At 38.8% G+C, this 23,556-nt stretch overlaps 1 protein-coding gene across 3 annotated transcripts; it reads left to right on the forward strand.

Annotated features, from left to right (window-relative positions):
• Positions 1-110: 110 nt before the first annotated feature.
• LATS1 (large tumor suppressor kinase 1) lies at positions 111-22,217 on the forward strand. 3 transcript variants are annotated; one of them, XM_069010680.1, is made up of 9 exons: positions 111-241; positions 1,133-1,331; positions 4,107-4,609; positions 7,171-7,321; positions 9,150-10,678; positions 15,310-15,892; positions 16,590-16,772; positions 17,019-17,125; positions 18,085-22,217. In XM_069010680.1, the coding sequence occupies exons 3-9, from the start codon at positions 4,259-4,261 to the stop codon at positions 18,598-18,600; spliced, it is 3,420 nt and encodes a 1,139-aa protein (XP_068866781.1). In that variant the 5' UTR covers positions 111-241; positions 1,133-1,331; positions 4,107-4,258; the 3' UTR covers positions 18,601-22,217. The 3 variants fall into 3 exon arrangements, with proteins under 3 accessions (XP_068866781.1, XP_068866782.1, XP_068866783.1); XM_069010681.1 differs by having other exon boundaries at positions 9,153-10,678; XM_069010682.1 differs by having other exon boundaries at positions 112-241; positions 7,171-7,306; positions 9,153-10,678.
• The last annotated feature ends 1,339 nt before the right edge of the window (positions 22,218-23,556 follow it).

Raw genomic sequence — 23,556 nt, forward strand, 5'->3', positions numbered from 1 at the left:
GGCGGCTCCGCGGCGGGGACACCGACAAAATGGCGGCGCCGAACTGAGCGGCCCGAGGCGGCGGCGGGCGCTGGCGGAGGGACCGAGCGGGCGCTGGCGGCATTGCCGAGGGGCGGAGGGAGGGAGGGAGGAAGGACGGAAGGAAGGAAGGAAGGGAGAGAAGAGCCGCGGCCGATCGGCGCCGCGCGGGCGGGGCCGAGCTCAGAGCGCCCGGGGCGTTATCGCCGCCTTCTCGCCGCAGGTAGAGTTCGCCGTGCGGGGGCCGCAGCGGGGTCGGGGCGGTAACGGGCCCGGTCCGGCTCGGCCCGGCGGTCCTGGGCCCTCTGCGGGACGCGGCCGTGGCAGGAGCGACCTCAGGTCACGCCTCGGGCCGGCGGGGCGACAGAAGCGCAGGTGTCCCAGTGGGGCGCGTTCGGGATACTCCTCCCGGCGGTGAAACCCTCCTGGCCTGCGTGGTCCTTGGGAGGCTGGGTCCTGCTGTCCTGCAGGACTCGGTGCCGGCCTGAGCCAGCGCAGTGGGGTTTTGGTGCTCACAGGCTGCCGTGCTGTTGTTAGCCGCGAAGCTCGCTCCGAGGTGCGCCTGAAATAAGTCCTGCTGCTCCCGGGAATACATGCGTGCGTAGAAAAGCTGTATCCTGCTAAAGGACATAGCAGAGCGTAAGAATGGAAACAAACCGAGTGAATGCACAATGTTCCTAGTGTTCAGCTGGCCTCCGTTTCTTTCCAGCTCTTGCTTCTCTGACCGTATATAATTCTCCCTATGTGCTAATTTCAGGGTCCATTTTTCTCCTCATCCTATGGAAACTTTTAGCATTGGAAATGCATCCTTTGGGAAATTGCTGTTGCAGCTCAGTGACTTGTTACCTGAAAGAAGAGCTTCCTTTAGTTGGTCTGAACCAAGTCCCTACAAACTTAATTTTAGGATTTGCAAAGTCTCTGTTACTTTCTTTATCCCTAGCAGTGAAGCATTCTGATTATGTATAAAATAAGCTGTTAGAATAGGTACATGACAGAGGGTACGTAAATAGATTTATATGTGGTGCTCAGTACTCGGTTGGAAATATGAGCATTGAAAGTATTTTTATAAGGAATATTAGAGTTACATTACAAAGCTCTGTATTTTTTTCCTCAGAAAATCGTGGGATTCATTGACAGTTGTGTGTTGCCCTTCAGAGAATCACAGACTGGTTTGGGTTGGAAGGGACCTTAGAGATCATCCGGTTCCAACCCCCTGCCATGGGCAAGAACACTTCCCACTAGACCAGGTTGCAACAAGCCTCATCCAGCCTGGCCTTGAACACTTCTGACTTTTCATTCAAGCACTTATTTATGTAAGTCCAATCTTTCATTATTATAATGTAAAAAAAACAAGGTGGGGTTTTTTTCCCTTACAGTTTGACCTGTAGTTTGAACTGTATTCCCAGATTTTGAAAAGAAGTAAAAGATTATTTTATTCAACTCCTTTAGAGAAGAGAATTTAATCAGCAGAAACAGCTGCATTAACAAACAGATCATTTAAGGACACAAAACTACAAGGGGGAATAGACATCAGTTCTCTTGGATACAGTTGGTGTTTGCTAGTTAGAAGTACAAAATTGAGATACATTTCTTACTCAGCAGTCAACACTTTCTTCCTTTAAAATGTGTGCAAATGTCTCTAAGTAGAAGTGACTTGAGAATTTTGAGATTCATGTATGAAACAAGGTGAACTGTAGCAATTCCTGCTTTCTGGAGGACTGATTAGATTTGTTTTCCGAGAATTAAGTGCTGCCAAAAGGAACAACCCGCCAAAAAAAGTTATTTATTTGGGTAAGTTCCTTAGCTTGGTTCTTGCTGTTTGGCCTCACAAACAGTTGTGCTGTCTTTGCTAAGTGGTGGGAGATAAGTGGACTGGCTGGTTTACACTCCTAAATCTAAGCTGCTGCTAAAAACTTAAGGGAGAGTGCAGCTTTATTTTCCAAGATTGCTCCTGATTTATGATTTAAGTGTCCTGTTAATTTACTTTTGATTTGTTTTAGGGGTGTTAGATTTGTCTGTCTCAGCTACCTGAGGTGTAACCGTAAAGTGAATACTGAAATAAGAGATGAAATTTGTAAAATATGTAGGTACAAAACCCCTGTTTTCTGCTGAATTCCAGGCCTCTAGAATTTGTTAAAAGCTTATGGGTATTTTGTCAAGTTTTTGCTTCATTTTCTTTGGAAAAAGTTTTCCACAAAGTATTTTCAATGTGGTCTTAAATATGGCATGTTTGGAAAATTATTTTGAAAGTGGCCAAAATTAAATTACGTTTTATTGCTCTCATGCTGTACTTTCTGTTGATTTCTGGATTTCTTAATACTTTGAGCAAAATTTCACTGTTAACTATTAAAATTCACTCTTATGTCTGATGATCTTTTTCTTATTCAGTGAGCACTGAAGAATTACATGCTATCAGACTGCATTAATAAACTATATAACTACCCAACTGCACTCATTTAAGGTTTCAAACCTATCACAGTGCAAAGAAAGCTTGTGGGTGCAGTTACACCCCTTAAGATTTAGATAGTTTCTAAGAGAAATTCTGTTATTTCTAAAATCGTTTTCCTAGGAGAATGGGATTAAGGGGATGTCATTTGTGTTTCTTTTCGCAGTCCTCATTTATGTATTACTTCCCAGCTTTCAGGTTTTGTTCAGGTAGCACAAGTATTTCATTCATATAATTTCCACGTGTTTTAGAGAGTTCTTTTTCCTATTATCTTGTCATATTCTTCCTCAATTGCTGAATCACTAATTGGTTTATGGCAGTGCAAGTATTATAGAAGTGAAACCTGAATGAAGAAAGAGTGACTTTTTTGTAGACTGTAAAATTTAGATACTTGTTTAATTTACGTCTAATACGAGAAGCACTTAGCAACACAGTAGTAAAGGAACAGTGTTAGTTGAGCTTCACCATTTTTATTAACTGTGAGGGAAAGACAGTGCTGAAACATTTAGTTTATCCTGCACTGTCTTAGTAACCGATCTTCCTCTGTGAAGCAGTAGAGACTGAAAAAGTTTTATTTCATGGTATTCTAAAGGGGCAAATGCTCTACAATTTCTTCAGTGTTTCACTGTGGTTGCTTTATTCTTTGCCATGGCAGTTGCAGTACTAATGCCCAGCCTGGACACAGAGAGTTGAGTTCTCTGCAGACGCAGGGCTCTTTCCCTGATGAGTCAGCGCCTTCAAAATGCAAACGTTTTTTATTTGGCTTTTGGCAGAAAATCCTGTTTCCCTTACCAAATGTCATAGCTATGCTCTCAGCGAATTTGATGCTTGAGTTGTTAAACAATTTTACAGTAAAAAAAAACCTGATTAAATTTTCTTTGATTCTCTTCCTGCTCTCATCTTCCCTTGTGTAAAATAAATTTTAAAATTACTTAACCATTGACAAAGACTGGTTCAAGGAGACTTGAACTAAGAGACTGTCACAGCCTCAGAATCTGAACCCTTAAACAGATTCAAGTGGCAGATGGTACAAGAAATCATAAAGTTGTACGTGATGAGCTAGGCAAGTGTTTACTTTTTACATATGTGACTGCTAGAGAATGGATAAAATCACTGTAATTACATGCTCTTACTGACGTACTTCTCATTTCCCTCTTTTTGTGGAGCTTGATGTCAGAATCATTGATCAGCAAGGTTATTTGGCCCATATCCTGGCTAACTGGGTAGTAGAGTTGGCTCTTCTGGCAATAAAGGTGTTGATGGAGAGAACACGGGTGACAAGTGGGCACAGGAGAGAGGGGAGGGGAAGAAGCAGTGCTTGGGTAGCACACACCAGTGGTTCACGTCTGCTCTTGAAAGCTTTGTCCGCCACACAGAGGAGTTGCTTTCCATTCTGTCCACATCCTTTGCAATTCAGGACTGTTTAGACTTGAGGCACCTAAAACATGCCTGAGTTAAAAACCCAACATAGTTTGTAAATTAGGTTGAGTAAAGACTGCCTGATGAATTTGCTTAGCATGCTTTTAGTATCTGTGAAGGCAGAACTGCATGTGAACATTTCACTGCCACCAGTGCCACATTGTGAATTATTTTACTGCTCTGTTTAATGTGATTTTTTTTTTTGGTTTTGTTTTGTTAACAGAATAGCAGTTTTGGGTTGTGACAAACTCCAGCACTACAGGAACCAAGTTTTCACAGTGAACAGCCGCTTTCACAAGTTCTGACATCAGCCAGTCTTCCTTGAATTCTGGTGTGTGCGAGTCCTTGGTGGAGGTTGCATATATACATGTTTTCATGAAGAGAAGTGAGAAGCCAGAAGGTTATAGACAAATGAGGCCTAAAACTTTTCCTGCCAGTAACTATACTGGCAGCAGCCAGCAGATGCTACAGGAAATACGAGAGAGCCTCAGGAATTTGCCTAAACCCTCAGATGCTGCTAAAGCTGATCACAGCATGGGCAAAATGTTATCTGAAGATCCTAGACAAGGCCGAAATCCCCCCAAATTTGTAACATATCATAAGGTTTTGCAGGAGATAAGAAACTCACTTCTGCCTTTTGCAAATGAAGCAACCTCAGCTGTCAAAGGAACATCAGAAGTTAATCGACAAATGCTGCAAGACTTACAAGCTGCTGGCTTTGATGAGGTGAAGTGTATTATTTTGAAGATTTGGTGTTCTGCTAGCTATAAACTACTAGTGCATGTTGGAGGGGGTGTTGGTGAGGGAATGTTTGAACAGCATGATAAGCAAAAAACTTCAAAATCTGGTAGGTTTCTGATTAGGACATGAAACCAGTAATAGTGGGGGATGTAGAAGAGGACTAGAAGGATTTAGAGAGACTTGGCTTCGTTTTTTTAAGCATCTTGTCCAGGTTGTTCTTATGTGGTAGGTTGTTTTAATTATTTATATAATTTTAGGCAGAGAGGACTGGACTCTATAACATGGATTTTGCCTCTGATACTCTTAGCAATTTTGGATTGTGCTCAGTTAAAATAGGTAGATACAATATGGCTGTTCTAAATTGAAAGGCAATACCAATAATTTTGGAAATTAATCTGAAATGTGGTTTCCAGGAATGAAAAAGAAATACACTTGCAGCTCCTGTGTTTATACCAGGACCTGCACGTCAAAGTAAATCACGCTTGTTTTCATGCCTTCTTTGTAAACCTGGGTACAAAAGCAGGTTTACAAAAGAGCTACCACTCATCTTTCCAAAGGAAAAAGGCACAGTACCAGAACAGGGATTAACTTTACAGGCATGCACTGCTTGCAGTAGTGACCAGCTCATGAGTTCTGCTGTCTGTGATGCTTTTGGTATTTACAGAGAGATCTACCTCTACCAAGAGTGAGCTTCTCCAAAACAACCAACTGGCTTTCCCTCAGCATTTGTTTTTTCAAAGTAGATCGGTTCACAGGTCCATTTTTACAGATTGAACCTGCAGCTGGTTTTGCAAACTGAAGTTTGTGGTACATGGCTGGATAATAAACTAGAAAGGTATCTTAAGTTGGTATTTTTGTTGGATCCTTTGTATCTTGAAGCCTTTTGCTCCTACCGTTTGTTGTTGGATACAACTGCAAATTCCCATGACACTTGTGATTATATGGAGCTTTTTTCAGGCACAGTGCCAGCATAAGTCCTTTCTGCCATGTGTTAACCTGCAGTTGTGTCACCACAAAAGCCCATATGGCACTCATCCACATATGCCACTAGGAACAGATACAGCTGAAGGAGGAAAGCATTTTTCTTGGTTGGGAAGTTTCAAAACCTATTGAATTGTTTTGGGTTTTTTTTTTTTCAAATTAAATATAACAAACATTCTTGGTATTTCCCCCCATCCCTCAGGTAGTAGGTAGAATTAATGGTTAAATTGGAACAGATAGATATCAGATGTGTGTATATGGATAGTTTTTTTAATACAAATATGTGTGTGTGTATAATAATCAGGGTAGAATGATGTTCATTGTGTTTGGGGTTTTTTTACCCTAAATAGTTTACGGAAAATCTTATTTGCTTACTATGGTTCAAGTTCAATCCTCATATGTTCTGTGTAAGGTGATAACTCTTTAAGGCATTGAATACTTCATATCGCATAGGTAACCAAATTTTTGAGCTGAAAATACTGTATCTGCTTTTTATTGTTTCAGCTGGTCTGTAAAGATTGCAACAACTTTACTGTATGTTTTTTTTTATTTTAAAGTCCTTTTTTAAGGTTCTGCTTTGTTCACTTAATATAATTACTGTTTCTGAAGGTTGTATGTAATTTTGTATGTTTGAGTGTTAAAAATTATGAAAGTAGAAATGTGGCTTTGAATTTGAAGTTGGTACTGACAGCTTCCCTTCTGTGCCCTCTTTGGTGTCCTATTGGTTTGAGTAGGAGGTGAATGCTGTCATATGTTTGTAGTTTGCATAACAGTTCAAACATCATGTGACCTGAAGTGATTGCTTTGATGCGGCAAAATATGGCCGTAACAAATCATTAGTGTGCTTTAGCTATAGGGAGCTATGCTGTTGATTTGTCTCAAAATTGTTGGGTCAGCTGTACAGATCTCATTCAATATAAATGGGAGAGCACCATCTCTGGAATTCTGCCTCGGTTGCTTGACCTTATTTCATTCAAGTCAGTGGAAAAGCCACTGGCCCATAATACATTTTCCATTGACTGAGATGGGCTTGTCCATCAGATCAAAATTTGAGTTTGGATCTATAAGGACACAGAGCCTAAATCTACAACAGAAGTAATAAACAGAGTTTCTGCTGGTAATGTTGTATTCATCAGGAGGAATTTTTGAACTAAAAAGATCCAAATTTCACATTAGGCTATCTATATTTATTTATACCTTTTGTAGACTAACTTGGGTTGGAAGGGACGTGTGGTCATCATGTAACCTGTTAGCTGGGTAATGCAGTAAAAAATGCTTGTATGACTAAGCTGTTGTATGAATAGCAAGATGACATGATTTACATCAAACTACAGTGCTTCAACAAGTTAACTTTTTTTCTGAACATTGAGACTGCTGTACTATTTTGGATGATCTCTTCTGGAGAAGACATTTTAAAATTAGTTTTAAAACAATTGAGAGAAATTGATACTTTGTAAAGTTACTTTGGTAAAAATTAGTGGAGGATATTTGGCTAAATAACCATGATTTTTGGTATTTTCTGTGATTTTCTTGTAAATTATTTTTGTATATAATTTTCTCTTTAGGACATGGTTGTACAAGCTCTTAGACAAACTAACAACCGTAGTATAGAAGCTGCCATTGAATTTATAAGTAAAATGAGCTACCAGGATCCTCGCCGGGAACAGATGGTTGCAGCAGCAGCAAGACCTGTAAACGCAGGTATGAAACCACCAGGTAGGTGTATCCATGGGGACACAGTAACTCACTGAGTGTACTCTTACAGGTGATAAATAGAACATAGTAAATTTTGCCTTCACGTGCTCCCAGTGGAACAGAGATGCTGAGATACAGGTTCTTTGCTTTTAAAAACAGCATTTTTAATATCTAACGTAATCCTTCTGAAAGTTAGGTCCATTTTACATGAATTTCTTAAGCATTGTTTTATAACTGCATGGTTTTATTACTGTGCATAAATATTTTATACAAGGAATGGCATTCGGATCTTATTTTGGTAATTTTTGTCCCTTGTTGATGTGGTGCCTGTATTTTGTTCTGTGTCAGGTGCCATTTAGAAATAAATGCTGAATTCTTGTTTTAATTTTTTGTCTCTCTTCACACACACTCCCACACAACAGCGCTCTGTGTATTTTTGTGTATATATGTGTGTGTATTTATATGTCATACAACTACAATATTTGTATTTTAAGATGTTACATTTCAGGATCCCTCTCAGCTTAATTTCCTGCTTGGTTCCAGGTTTTGTTTGTATAGTTTTTAAGGCAGGCTTCATGTTCTTAGAGGTGTTAGAGGACAGGCTGTGTCTTTACTAGCAGAGTCAGAATTTTGCTTCTTGCTATTATTTCTACCTTAACAGATGCTACCACATTTTTAATACAACTTGATGTCTTCTTTTCAGTAGCATACACCAAAACAAAGGATAACTTTAAAATGCATCAGAAATACTGAACTTTTATTTGAAGTTGGGTGCTGAGCTGCTAGCACTGGAGTTAGATTTTAAATTAGCAATATAGGTAGGAGAAAAAATTAGTCAGGAGTAGCAAAGAATAGTGTTATTTTTCTTTAGTCTGTTAAGCAGGATTAGTTGTGTGTGTGTGTGTGTGTGTGTATGTGAAGTTTGTGTGAAGTTTGTAGGTAAATTCCACCATTTAGACAGAATTTTCATTGTTACTTGCAAAAATATAGTAATTAACACATTCTTTTAGTGAGGATAGAGTGATTTTCAACAGTTAAACTACTGTATGTGTTTAGACATATCGTAGTGTTAACATTGTAAAAACCACAGTAAGACTGCCTGCACTATCAGTTCCTTGTATATTTTGTTTATATGATGTAAAATAGCATCTGTGAAGTAAATATATAACAGGGTTTTGCTCTGTAAGTTTTGAATTTGTACAGTTTTAATTCTTGCCTCTCTATCTATAACACTTTTACTCAAAAAGATACAACTTCTAAAACTGAAGTAGTTAGTCAAATTCTGCATACAGGGAATATAACAAGTCTGGATGATCTGTGTGCATACAAGGGTGCAAGCCTTGATTTTATGGCATTCAGTTAAATTTTAGTTTAAGAACACTCAGTGTTTTGCAAGTGTTAACTGGGAGGGATAGCAACATAACTTTTTTTTCCGTGCTGTTACTTTTTTTTTGCATTTGTGTTGGACATTCGGAGAGTTTCGTGCACATGTGATTAAAAATATATTGTGTGCCTAATAATTCTGCATATTACCGTTTTTTCAATTAAATTTTGCATTTTTACTGAAACAAAATGTATTTTCAGGAGAGTGATTTCTAAAAAATCACTTTCTAGTATTACAGTTTCAATGTTTTGGTTTTTTTTTTCTCTTATATGTGCACTGAGTATATTACCATGCAGTGCTGTGTATTACTAGAGAAAGTTTTCCTGTGAAGTGCAGTGGATTATATTGTGTCAGAGAATTCAGGTCCTGTTTCTGTAGTAATTAATGCAGAAGAACGAAATATTCAAAGCAGTAAATAGGAATAAGTTCTAATAATGTAAATGCTGTGTTTTCTTCTTGTGGAAGCAGGGGCTGTCCAGCAGCCAGTTAACCGCAAGCAGAGCTGGAAAGGTTCTAAGGAGTCCTTGGTTCCTCAGCGGCACGGCCCTTCCCTGGGAGAGGGTGTTGTTTATCGCTCAGAAAGTCCCAGCTCCCAGCCTGACGTAGGAAGGCCGTTATCTGGATCTGGCATTGCGGCATTTGCTCAGGCTCATCCTGGCAATGGACAAAGAGTGAATCCCCCGCCTCTACCACAGATAAGGAGTGTCACTCCTCCTCCTCCACCTCCTCGGGGGCAGACACCCCCTCCAAGGGGAACTACTCCTCCACCTCCTTCCTGGGAGCCAAATTCTCAAACAAAGCGGTACTCTGGAAACATGGAATATGTGATCTCCCGTATTTCTCCAGTGCCACCAGGAGCGTGGCAGGATGGTTATCCACCTCCACCTATGAATCCTCCTCCTATGAATTCATCCACACAGGGTCAGAGAGGCATGAGTGCTGTCCCCATTGGCAGGCAACCAATAATCATGCAGAGTTCTGCCAACAGCAAATTTAGTTTTCCCTCAGGAAGAGCTGGAATGCAAAATGGCAATTGCCAGGCAGAATTCATAGTTCACCAGAATGTGGTGTCTGGGAATTCAGTGAGTCGCCAGCCACCCCCATATCCAATGAATCCAACTAACAGGCAGAGTCCCACAGCACTACAGATGCAGGCAGGAGGATCAGCTCCTCCTTCAGCATACACCAACGGGAATCTTCCTCAGGCAATAATGGTGCCAAACAGAAATAGTCACAACCTTGAACTTTACAACACAAATGTAGCTGGAATACCTGCGTCCTGGTCACAGCCTTCTCCTGTGCAGCCACAGTCATCGCCGGGCAATGGGCACGACATGCCTTCATGGCAGCCCAGTGTTCCCATGCGGTCAAACTCCTTCAACAATCATCATGGCAGCAGGCAGAGTCACTCTGGCAGCTCCCAGCCTTCAGCCACCACAGTGACAGCCATAACGCCAGCTCCCATTCAGCAACCAGTGAAAAGCATGCGAGTGTTGAAACCAGAGCTACAGACTGCCTTGGCACCCACTCACCCTTCCTGGATGCCGCAGCCCGTGCAGACTGTTCAGACCATTCCCTTCTCCGACAGTCCCTCTACAAACATGGCAGTTATGTCTCCTGTTGTGGAGGCTCCAAATTACCAGGGTCCCCCACCACCTTACCCGAAACACTTGTTACATCAGAATCCTTCTGTCAATCTGTATGAGGCAGGACCCAAGCTCAACAAGGAGGAGCCACTTCCTTTATCCAGGGAGGATGAGAATGAAAAGAATTACGAATGTGTTGATTCAACAGATAAAGAAAAGAAACAAATTACAACCTCACCTGTTCCTGTTAGAAAAAACAAGAAAGATGAGGAAAGAAGAGAGTCGCGCATTCAAAGTTATTCCCCTCAAGCCTTTAAATTCTTCATGGAGCAGCATGTGGAGAATATACTCAAGTCACATCAGCAGCGTTTGCATCGGAAGAAACAGCTAGAGAATGAAATGATGCGGGTAAACTCTTCCTTCTTTCTAAATCTATGGCTAAACTGTTCCTGTATTAATTTTATGAGATATGTCTTAATTGTAGAATTAAATAGCACAGATAAGTAGAACATTTTGGTACACTGTGGTATTGAAGTCTGTTTTTAATCTTAGTATTTATGTGGCAAGTTTCTTCCTTGTCTTGTTTATCTATTTAATTTTCTTCTTAGAAATTGATTTTCAATTAAGTTTTTTGCAGGTCTAAATGTAAATTGTATGGCCTACATACAGTAAGGCAGCAGAAGCAGAATAATTGTTGCATGAACTGAGGTGTAGCTACATGACTCATAGCTTTTTGTTATGGGTTCTATTTAATCCTGATTTTTGAGTTATATGCAATATTTTAATGATTTTAAAAAATGTTTCTTTTTTTTTTAAATGCATAGTGCAGATACAAGCAAAATGGTGACAAGTGGCAGGCTGGTTAGTGCACTAATATAGTCACCCAGTGATATTTTTTAACATTCTGCAGTTTGTTACCAGTAGGGATAATTTTTTAAAGTTCAAATAAAAAAAAAATTTAAAGGTTATTTGGAGGTATTTTTAAGAATGAAAGAGACATGCTATTTCTTGTGTAATTATTTTGTAATCCGTGCTGTAAATGGATCTGTTTAAACAACAGCAACTGAAGGGCATAATTATGAAACAAATACTTGTGAAATCAACTGTTTTCTGCCTCTGTGGAGTCAGTGGTCTATTTCTGGTATTTCAGTGTTCTGTTAAACCAAATCAAAAAGGTAAAAACTGGAGCTGACATAGGCATATGTAATTTCAAAAGAGAAAATACTGAGAAGTAGTGAAACGAAGATTTACGGAAAGGTGAAATTGAGATGTGTTACATATATATATATATTTCTTAACAATTGTAGTTGAAAGTTTGACATAAGTATGATGTACCTTTTTATTTATTCTATGAGAGGATGTATTTGGCTTATGCCACTTTCTTGACATGCTGTTTTTTAAATCTGTGTTTTCTTACTCTGAAAATTCTTACTGTAAGCTGTAGTCTTTTGTTAGTGTTTGCTTAATCACGAATATGTAAATATTAGCAAGATTTCATCCTGGAACTCTTACTAGATCTTTATTCTTAGTCTTCTCTCTTTCCTTTTTCACTTCACTAACAGCTGATTTAAACTGTTAAGGTGTGGGAAGCTTTCCTGAACTCTGTAGCCTCCATCCCTGTGTAGACAAGTAAGATTCTGAAGCAACAGTGTTTCTTAAGAATAGCATGATCCCTTTTTAGAGGGCTTTGCATGCAATCCTGCATCAAAATTAAGCATGAATTTATTTTGGCTATTTTTGAATACTTAAATGTAAGATTACAATTAATGTTGATTTGCCAACTTTCCCTTCTTACTGTGTTGTGTTCTGTAGTATCTCAGATTAAGTATTACTTATATGAAAGCACTGATACAACTTTTCTTGATATTTTTCTTGTGCATTTAAAGCACCTTAAGTAGGGGTATTTTATAATGTTTATAATGTTTATGCTAGATTTTTAATAGTTTATGCTAGATTTAAAGCTGGGATGTTTAATTACAGGCTGAAGGGTGGAAGATGGGATATTATGCTTCAGCAGACCTCTCCTTTTTCATAAGCACATAGGAGACGAATGCTACAACAGTAAAGTGTATTTTGGGTCTTCATGAGGAGGAGAAAGGAAAACACACTCATTGTTTATTTTAAGAAAGTTTTAAGAAGATTAAGCAAGTTTTGAATTCCTTCTTTTCTCCCCTTTGAATTTTGGAAGAAAAAAAACCCAGAATGCATCCCTATGACGATACCTACGTTCACAGGATGCTGTATTTCTAACATATGTGACATATTTCTATGCTGTCAAGTTTCCTACTAGTCTCAAAAATGTTTGCTTTAGATGTGTGAATTTGGCCAAGAGTTATAATAGGTGTCTTTCTTGCAAAGAGAAACTGAAGTCATCCTTTAAGGCAGAGCGAGATGAGGAAGGAGCAAAATGAGAGCAAATTGTGTGATGATAGAGAGCAAGTGAGGAAACTCTGGTGTCTGGCATTTTTCTAGAAATAATTGGAGATATATATGCAGAAAAGTTTGTGCAGCTGACAGCTTGGTAATTTTTGGTAAATGCTGAAGCTAAGGAGAGTTCTAGGGAAAATACAGCAATTCAGAGAAGGTTTGTCATTAGCATTTGGTTTAGTGGATGACATAGGGAAAAATGAAGGTGGATTGAAGGAAGAGATGACAAATTGCAGTACTTGGGCTAGTCTTTTACAATAAAACTGTTAGCATGCAAGAGAGAGAGAGCGAGTAGAGGAAAGCAAAGCTACGAGGGTTTTAGAGACTCTTCTCTGTATGTCCTGCAGTGATTAATTACTGTATTGAGTCTCACTCCTAGGGGATTGTTGCCATCTATGTTTTATTCGTTGCTGCCTTTGTCAATGATGGGTGAGGTTCAGGTTGTGGCAAGTTGGTCTGTTCTGAGGCAGACTTTAGGGTTCAGATGGGCCTTGAGAAGGTGACCCACCATTATTTGAACAGGTCTTCAGTTGTCTTCTTGACATTTGTAAGTCTTTAAAAAAATCCTTCCTTCTCTGCTGAAGCGTGCCTTAAGCCTGTTCATTCACAGAAGAATTAAGATGTTTCTGTCTTGGAATACAGTATGCAGATATTCCCACAGTAAAACAATTTTTTGGTTCAGAATAGGTAGTTGAACCTATTTCCCACACCAGTTTTGAAACTACTGCTACCCAGTCCTAACTACTGCCTGAGGTCCACAAAAAATTTTGTCTACAAATTTGAGACGGCCTTCTCCATTTAAATCTTACCAAATTTGTATTCCTTGTGAAGTTTGTTGGCATTTTTATGCATTTTCCTAATTGCATCTCCTTTAGATACATTTTTGCTATGATGCCTGTAAGAAATTTACTGTGTTCTAACGCTATTTTCCTTATTAGGTGACATACAGTAACTTGTGAAAGCATTTTTAAGATACTGAATGATATCTAACTGATATTTTCTCTCACCTTTTTTCTCAGTCACATCTATTACATTTTGTTTCAAGTTATCTTGGAAGTCAGGCAAGGCCGAAGTTGTCTATTAACATACAGTCTATACAGGCCTAGACTTAGTTACTTAGTCCTGTTGATGGTCCTGAATACTGCTGTGCAGACAGTGTCTCAGATATTTAAGCTTTAAAGATATGGAAGCAGCAAGATTTAGTATCAAGAATTGATATGATGTGACAATAAGAAATGGAAAGCGCTTAGAATAGTGCTTGAGTACAGTTGTGATGTTTGCAGGGATTCAGTGTGGCCATGTTTGAGTTTATGATCAACATGTCCATTTAAAAATAAGGCAATGTGCTACAGGCTGAACTTGGAAATCATTGCTGTGGGATGGTGATTTCAAGCCAGGTAGGCAGATAAAATAATTGAGATGCTGTGAGAAAGGGAGCATATAGTAATTTGAAAATGCTGTCAGAAAACCAGGACTGAACATCAAGCTGTGTGGGGATAGTGTCACAGAGAAAAAATACAGAAAATTGAAGACAGATTCTATTCACATTAAAACAAAAAAAGAAGGGTTATTCTATTTCCAGGCCATGAAATTTGCCAAGAAAAATGGCACCAAAATTGAATGGGACTCTAAGGGAATTTAAACCAGCAAAAATACGCCAGGAAGTACCCATGTTGGGGTGCAATGAGAATGATCAACGTGGTTCTTGTGGATAAGGGTGTCCATGCTGTAGGTGATGAGATGCATGTGGCCTGTGAGTGTTTCAGCTGTCAGAATGTTGGTGGCATTGGCTGAAACACCAGGGATGTTCAGTCAAGATAGGTATTTGTACACAGATGGGAGCCAAGAAAAGATACTGTGAGGAGGAGCGAGCCACTTCAAAAGAAAGTACTCTGCTCAGCTGCTTGGTATGTAAAGTGGAGAGCAGTGGTGGGAGTGTGAGCAAAGTCCTGTTAGAAAGGGGTGGGTGTGGTAAGAGGGAATACCAAGCCCAGGCTTGTGGTGGAGGCACTGTCTTGGTGTGGGCGGGCAGTAGGAAGCAGTGCCAGTAGGAGCTGTTTTGGGTAGCTACACGTGGAAGCGTGAGAGTGAGAAGGAATGCATACTCTCTCCTGCAGCTGGAATTCTAGAGCATGGTCAGCTCAGTGACTTCTGCTCCAGCTAGTCTGTCTTTCCCGTGGCAGCTCCTTAGCCCTCAGCAACTTACAGCTCCTAGACACGTCTTGGCTTTCTTTAACCCTGTAAAGAGAATCAGGGAGAGAGCTGATGCACACTGTTACTCAGATAGTATTACTTGCAGTGGTTTTTATCAGTAATTTGTAAATTACATTTCTTAAGAATATAGTAGTCCCTTCTCAAGATCCTCCTGGTGCATGGCACCTTGTGCATTTTGCTGTTGAAAATGATCACATTTCAGTTTTTTATCACTCCTATATGTTTTCATAGAATCCTAATGTGTAAATTAAAACAAAACCAAACCCCTTTAAGTATTATTTCTTGTGCTGTGTATAAGTATTTGGTTTGCTTTGCCTAGGCCTTGTAATTAATTATGAGAAGATCACCAAGAATTAAGAGTACTGTTCACTCTTCAGATTTAACTGTTTGCTGCACAGGTTGGATTGTCACCAGAAGCCCGGGATCAAATGAGGAAAATGTTGTGCCAGAAAGAGTCAAATTACATTCGGCTAAGAAGAGCTAAAATGGACAAGTCAATGTTTGTAAAAATTAAAACCCTGGGAGTTGGTGCATTTGGAGAAGTTTGCCTAGCAAGAAAAGTGGATACTAATGCTCTATATGCAACAAAGACTCTGAGGAAAAAAGATGTCTTGCTTAGAAATCAAGTTGCTCATGTTAAAGCTGAGCGGGATATCCTTGCCGAAGCTGATAATGAATGGGTGGTTCGCCTGTACTATTCATTCCAAGATAAGGACAATTTGTACTTTGTAATGGACTACATTCCAGGAGGTGATATGATGAGTCTCCTAATTAGAATGGGTGTCTTTCCAGAAAATCTGGCACGGTTCTACACAGCAGAACTGACGTGTGCAGTTGAGAGTGTTCATAAAATGGGCTTCATCCACAGAGATATTAAACCTGACAATATCTTGATAGACCGTGATGGTCATATCAAATTGACTGACTTCGGGCTCTGTACTGGTTTTCGATGGACCCATGATTCAAAATACTACCAGAGCGGTAAGAGAAATACAAGTATTCTTTACAAGGAATTAAGTGATAAATGATAGAAAGATGACTGTGCTGTTTCCTTTATGAGAAGGTTTAAATAGGCTTTTAGAAATCCTACTTCATTACTTGAAACAACAGCTGAAGAAAAAGTTGGAGCAAAAGAGAAGTTTTGAGAGTGGTAAAATACAGATTGTCTGATAACTTGATTTTAGTTTTCAAAAATAAAAACATACCTTCAAAAACAAGTTTTAAATTACTTTTGATTGGTTTTTATCAAAATATCACATATCTTAGGCCGGACTGTTACACAGTCTGGTGAGAAGATAGAGATTTAAAATGTGATTTTATTTTTTGATGATTTAAACGTTAGAGATTTTATGTTTATTTAAGTGTAAAAATAATGTACACCCTGTACCCCCAGTATGGTTATGTTAAGAAAAATCTTGAGAAGTGTTGAGATTGGTATTTTCTCATAGTTATGCCAAAAATTAGCTTAAAAAAATTGTCCTCAGAGGTTGGTATTTTATATCATAAACAAAAATCAACATCCTGATGTTGATTTCTGTTTTAACTCCCAGGTTGAGTGTTGAATCTGAAACAGACTCTGTCTTGTAACACAAAATGTTAACAGAAAAAGAAAATTTCCTATTAGATAAGAACTAAAGTAATCGTCCTCAATTTTGCCATCCTTGTCGCTCCATGGCAGGTGATCATGCCCGTCAGGACAGTATGGATTTCAGCAGTGAGTGGGGTGACCCAGCCAACTGCAGGTGCGGGGATCGGCTGAAGCCGCTGGAGCGCAGGGCTGCGCGGCAGCACCAGCGCTGCCTGGCCCATTCCCTGGTGGGCACACCCAACTACATTGCACCAGAAGTGTTGTTACGGACAGGTGATGAATGCATTTTTGTACTGCAGTCTCGCTGTGAAGTAACTGGTATTGGGGTGTTCTGCTTCACCTTTCTTACACCGCTGCTTTTCCCGAGGATACGATATTTTAACAAAAAAATAAATAGTTGTTAATATGGAAATCTTACATAAGTATTGAAGAGAACTCTTTTGTGAAGTTTTTTATTCTTAGAAATTCAAGATTAAAATTAAACGAAGGCTTGACTACCTTATTTGAACTTTATTTCAGGTTACACACAGTTGTGTGACTGGTGGAGTGTTGGAGTAATTCTCTTTGAGATGCTAGTGGGGCAGCCTCCATTCCTGGCGCAGACACCACTAGAAACACAAATGAAGGTAACTTTAAAAGTCTGGTATTAACAGTGTTAAAAAGGCTTGAAGTTTACATAGTCTTTCTAATTTGTAATGGAAACAAAGGTGATGTTTGAGAGCACTGCCTATTCAAGCATGTTACAAACTATGGAGATTTTAAACTTTATGTTACTGTGGAGGTGCACTTAATTTATAAAGGAATTTCTAGAATCACATTCATAACTTTTATCTGGTCATACAGTGAACATGCCAACTAAAAATCATGTCACATCTCAGCCTTTCACTTTTTGTATCTGTTCCAGTTATTATTTCCACTTTCTTTTCTTCTCCCAGTATCTGGGGGTTCTTTTAGCAACACTTTGCTTCCATGCCTGCTTGCCTGCAGAGGATTTCCTTTGGTGATTTACCTGCAGATGCCTAGCATGGGAATGTGGAGGAGCAGCAGATGACTGCCTGCTCAGGGCTACTGTCAGCTCAGAGCCTTTGGTGCTTTCCTTCCTGAGCCCCTGCTATTTCAGTGAAAGCATCAAGTCTTCTGCAGGTGTCATTTTTGCAAAATTGCATTCAGTTGGTTCAAAAGTAGTGCAGTATTGATTTTTTTTTTTTTGAAACTTGAAATCTCTTAGTCTTTACAGTACATCATATAATTTATCTGCCTCACCTTTCTAGGATTGTAAATCATGTGCCTAATCTCAGGTTCCAGGTGCTGGATTTTATGGTATCTTTATTGATAGCAGGGGTAGTCCATACCAGACTAGTTCAGATTTGGAATGTGAGTAAACTTTTCCTGGATTTTGCCAGATTTCCAGACAAAATATTCCTTGTGTTTCTGAAAGAGCAGCTTCATGTTTTCCCCTCTACTGTGAAAAACCTTAGACGTATTGAGTTATTTCTTTGTGGTCATTTGTTTTATTTTGTTGCTCTAATGTGTTGTTTCCTTTTTATGAAATTATAAATAAATAACACATCTTTTTGCTTTTAAGGTTATCAACTGGCAAACTGCACTTCATATTCCACCTCAGGCTAAATTGACTCCAGAGGCCTCCGACCTTATTATTAAACTCTGCCGAGGGCCAGAAGATCGTTTAGGCAAAAACGGTGCAGATGAAATAAAAGCTCATCCATTTTTCAAAACAATTGATTTTTCAAGCGATCTACGGCGACAGTCTGCTTTCTACATTCCCAAAATTGCTCATCCTACGGACACATCAAACTTTGATCCTGTTGATCCAGATAAATTGTGGAGTGATGATGATAAGGAGGGGAACAGAAATGATACCCTTAATGGGTGGTACAAAAATGGAAAACATCCTGAACATGCTTTTTATGAGTTTACCTTCCGAAGGTTTTTTGATGACAATGGCTACCCATACAACAATCCAAAGCCCATTGAGTATGAGTATGGTAGTTCCCAAAACTCAGAACAGCAGTCAGATGATGATGATGATGATGAACAGGCAGGTAGAGGAGTTCAGAGTCGTGATCTGGTTTATGTTTAGTAGAGGAATAAAGGTCAAAAATGAAATAATCAATTTTGCAGCTATAGCTTTTGAAAAGTCTCTTCCTTTAAGAGAATTGAAAGAAGATTGCTAGGGTAAATACATGCACACTTTTTTTTAAACGCTAAAAAATTATGTCTTCACTTTCCCTTTTTGTACATTTTGTTTCCCCAGAATACAGGGAAATCCTTCTCAAAGATTAATTTATTCCAGGAATGTTAATTGTTTAATTTAGAAGAGGTTTGATGTTAGGTAAAAAAAGTATCACTTGAATATTGTTATTGGTCCTCTGTACTCTAAGTACTCAAAATAGGAAATAGTGATTTTTTTTTTTCCCCCTAAGATGATGCCTGGTATCTATTTGTACATATATTGAATAATTTTAGAGAACAAAGCTCTGCTTCAGAATTTTTAATCACAGTTTTTTCATGCATTGACCAAATATAAAACCTACTTTACACTAATAAAGTTCTCTAATACATTTCTGGAGAGAAAAAAAAAAAGGCTGCTGTACCCTCACTTCTCACTGTATTTAGCCTTATTATTCACAGTGTTGGAAAAACAGCCACCTATCTGGTGAAACGTTTCCAGCTGCTGTGGGAGTGGCCTAGTTCCCAGCTTTGAAACAAGAAAGTGTCAGTCCTGGCTATAGTGTGATTGTAAGATGATAAAGCATTAGAACTAGTATTTTATTAAATAGTAATTGGATTTGATACTAGTAACACTGTAGCATGTGAGTGGTATTCTCAAAGCAGGACTGCTCACTCAGAAGCAATTAGTCTCCTGTCATCAGTTCTCCTATAGATGTAAAAGAAGCTTTAGAAACAACACTTTCTGAAATCTAGTTTAATTTTCTGACTACAACCAAACTGTAAAGTGTGTACAGTGCTGCTTTAGGCGGAATTTTTAGTTTGAAAAATAAATTTTGGAATAGTGTCTTTATGATAAATTTGAGATAGTAATGGGAAAAGATTATAAATTATGACTTTTGAGACTTCTTGTGGAGACCCATTTCCCTTGGCTGGAACAGTTTTCCACCTGGTTACACAGGCAGTGGGGAGAAAGGCTGTGCATGGGATCTGTCTGAGCTGGCAGTACAGTTTCAATGCTCTTTCACAGCCTGGTTCAGAACAGAATTAGGAACGTAGAGTTGTGCCTGCTGCCTTCTGCATTACTGTTTGCATAATTTCCAGCAGTAGATGATCAGGTATCTCCTAGGGTCTCATGGTGGGATGGTACTGAGCCTGTTGAGGTTACATGGAGCAGGGATGGGAGCGTCGCTCTAAGCAGCTTCACCGAGACAAGACCAGGAGTTAGAGTTGAGAGGCAGAAAGAATTATGTTTTTGTCTCTATCCTTCTTTTTCCTAAAATTAACACAGTGGTAAAAAAATGCACTATTTTTAGTAAAGTTCATGTCTTTCGAAACATTTCTTCTTCCTTGGAATTGAATTCCAATGGATAATATAATAACGTGTGTAAGCATTACTGCTTTCCTAAATTATTATTTGTGCCATTGCACTGGCATTGCAACTGTCTAAACATCATGAAATTGATGTTCATAGGTGTTCTTGCAGCAAACATCAGTTACTAGTTTACTTTTCTCACCAAGCTGGTTTGTTTGCTCATGGCCATTTGTTCTCTTTCTGTGCTCCAGTCCAGTGTCTCTCTTTGTGCCAGTGCAACTGTCTGTAGTACTGTCCTCAATACTGGATCAGCAGAGGAAGTGCTTGTTGGTTAGCATTTGGAGTTTCCTTTCCTGTAAGTGTGGTCATTTGAGTGATCCAGTTTCTAGTGTGGTCCAAAAATGATTTATATTGACATAATGGAGGAACTGCAGCAGGTTAGCAGTGAGGAAACTTCTTAAACATTGTCACAGAAGAAAATGTTTGTGGAAGTTCACCCCTCTACTGTGAAGTGTTTATAATGGTTAGAAGATGGTTGAGAAGTTGTTTTCTCAAACAAGTAGTTAGTTGCTTTCTATAATGAAAATGAATTTGCAGCTTAATAAAACAATTCCTGTTCTGCCTTTTCCACAGCTGTTGAAATAGAGTAGCTTTTAAAATTAATTTCATTTAGCTTAAATACTGTAAAATGGCTGCAGTGCATAACTACACCATTTTATATATTATGTAAAAAAAGATTGCTTTTCATGTAAATAAACTTTAAAGATTATCCTCCCTCACAGTAAGTATCCCAGTAAAACTGGTCTACTTGTCTTGGAGTAAAGTATAATATATTACTGGATAAAGGTAATTTAATCAAGCCTGCCTCACCATTTGTGAAGTGTGCAGAGAAAATAATGTCAATTCATTAAACTGACTCTTAAAATTGCCGTTCATCTTAGTATATCTCTCCTCTGCCTGCACTATACAATGGTGTGTTCCTGTTAAATACTATTACTGATCTTAGGCAATATAAAATTAATTTTTAAAAAGGATAGGAAAGTGTCCTGTAAAAGCACTATTGGTCTAAAAAGTGAAACCAATTGCTTTTATTAAAGGAAATTATTGATTATTTTAAGGACATGTGCAAGTACTGAAATACTAAATACTCTTTTGCCTTTTTAAACAAATACAAGAAGTGCTTATCTTTAGAATTTGGTAGATGATTCTGGCATTTTCTAATGTATTAGAAGCTGTAATGTACCTTGTTTGAATTTTGCCATCTATATGCTGCAGTATTATGTATTTCCTTGCAAAAAGTGCAGTTTGTTACAGTCCAGGTTCTCCTCTGAGAAAGTTAGTTACACATTAATGTTGTCACAACTCTTCAGCACACTCTGGCGTACCCATGTTTTGAAACTTGATGTTTCATACACAGATTCAGAGTCTATTGAGATTCTTCATAGTTGCTGCTTAAAACATGGGTGTTTCACTGGTGACCTATGATGGGGATTGGTTTGTACAGGCAGTGGAGAACAGAGGCTCCTAGCCAGCAGCTGTGGAATTCTGCAGTAAGTTTTAGTTCAGGTTACTTTTACTTTGTAAAGCATGAAAACAAGTTTCTCTTTTATGTGCCCTTGTATACATATTAATTGTATTTATAAAATGTTCTATAATCCTGTAACTGTACTGTAAATACTATTTGATATTCAGTGGCATTCTATCCTCGGGCAGGCCCTCTTGCTGTATCTTTTCTATCCTTGATTTGTAATAGAATCTATAGAATATATGGCTAGAAAGTCTCTTTGAGACTGATGTATCTTCCGCTGTTGCAAAGCTGTGAGTGGGAATGATTTATTTAGACTCCTTTTAATATTATTCATCTGCTAGGCAGTGCGGTGGGCGGGTTCTTAGATGACGCTGTTGTCACTGAAGATACTATTAGGCTTTTGTTTCAGATGATGTGGGTGTTTCAGATCAGACCTTTAAATCTGTTTGCTTTATTTCAGCCAAAGCAAAAAGATACTGAATTGGGTCAATGTCGTAGTAAAATGTTTGAATGCCTTAAGATGCTCATGATAAAGGCACTATTCAAGTTTACTGATTTATATATATCTATATAGATATATATAGACTTATTCCATGTGTGTATATGTATATATAATGTCTTTTTTTGTATTATAAGACTGTCAGTTCTTTTGGATTCTCCAATTAAATACGTAGACCATCCCACAGTTCTGCTTAAGCGGATTGTTGGTTTATTCTGTGTCTAGTTAGTAAACTTAGCAATCTTGCATTATGTCATGGCCATAGTAAGTTATTCACTGGTCTTTTGAGTATTCTTTACTTGTCTCAGTCGTGACTGGGCATCCCCTTTTGCCAGGTCTCTGCATCCCTGCAATCCAGCGACATGTGTGGCATGTGATCTCTGAATGCCCCTTGGTACATCTGGGTCTTAGAGGGTTATGGGGTGGTGGCTTGGGCCATGATCTCCAAGTCTCCTGATGTTCATATGAAAAGAATGTGCATCTTTGCTGACTTTCCCAGTAGGTACACTGGAGCATCTGTCCTCTTTGTGCAGGAGTGCCAGGTTTCCAGTTTGTCAGTGCCCAGAAGTTGAGGAATGGAGGCTTTCTTGCCCTTGCTGACTGAACACACAGCATGTGTTTGACCTGGGGATGGGATGTGAGTGGGTGGTTGCACTGACACCTTAAAAGTTACTTCAGAATAAGAGAGAGAATTCCTGCTCTTGTGAGCAGCCTAACTGAATTATTGGATACTGATAGTCAGTGACATTCCTGAGTTACAGAAACCGTTTCTGTTTTCTCAGAATCGGTTTCTGTAGTGTAGCACTTCAGGGAGTAATAAACCCCACACTGAATCTTTATAAGAAGTGAAAATCACATTCTTATTTTCACTATTCAAATATGAAAGGTAAATGCTAGTTGTCCAAATGCATTTATTTTTCTGTCCTCCTTCACTTCCCTCTTCTACAAGTCCCCTTTATGCTGCAACAGCTCTACTGTTTAACAATAAAATGGCACAAGTGTAACAGTAGAAATGCTATTGTACTTGACTGTCATCTCATGTTCGTAACCTGTTCTCAAAAGTATGTATTTAGATGTTCAAGTGTTCAATTTGATGGTGTTCTTTCCATGTCCTCTGCTGGCTCTTTCATCAAAATAAGTAAATATTAGGAATTACTATTATGATTTTTATTATTTACAATACATTATGTATCATGAAGCTGTTCCTTAAGAGGACAATGTATCATAGCTTTCATCTGTATTTGTCTTTGTGAAAATCCCCTTCTTTAGGTGCACATCTCAAAGTGCTAATGCAGAAACTAGTGTGTTATTGGAGAGACTGAATTATATCCTAATTCTTCTACATTTGGGGAGGAGGTTGTGGAAGTACAGCACCATTTTTTATTCATTAGCCCACCTACAAAGGGGAGAAGGGAAATTCCTCCAGCTCTCATCAACCAAGTGATGTGATACACTTAAAATTTTAGAAGCTCAGCTGCAGCTTTCTGTGTCTTTACAGCTGAAGTAATGTAGGAATGATTATTTT

Source organism: Aphelocoma coerulescens, chromosome 3, assembly GCF_041296385.1.
Source record: "Aphelocoma coerulescens isolate FSJ_1873_10779 chromosome 3, UR_Acoe_1.0, whole genome shotgun sequence".
NCBI lineage: Eukaryota > Metazoa > Chordata > Aves > Passeriformes > Corvidae > Aphelocoma > Aphelocoma coerulescens.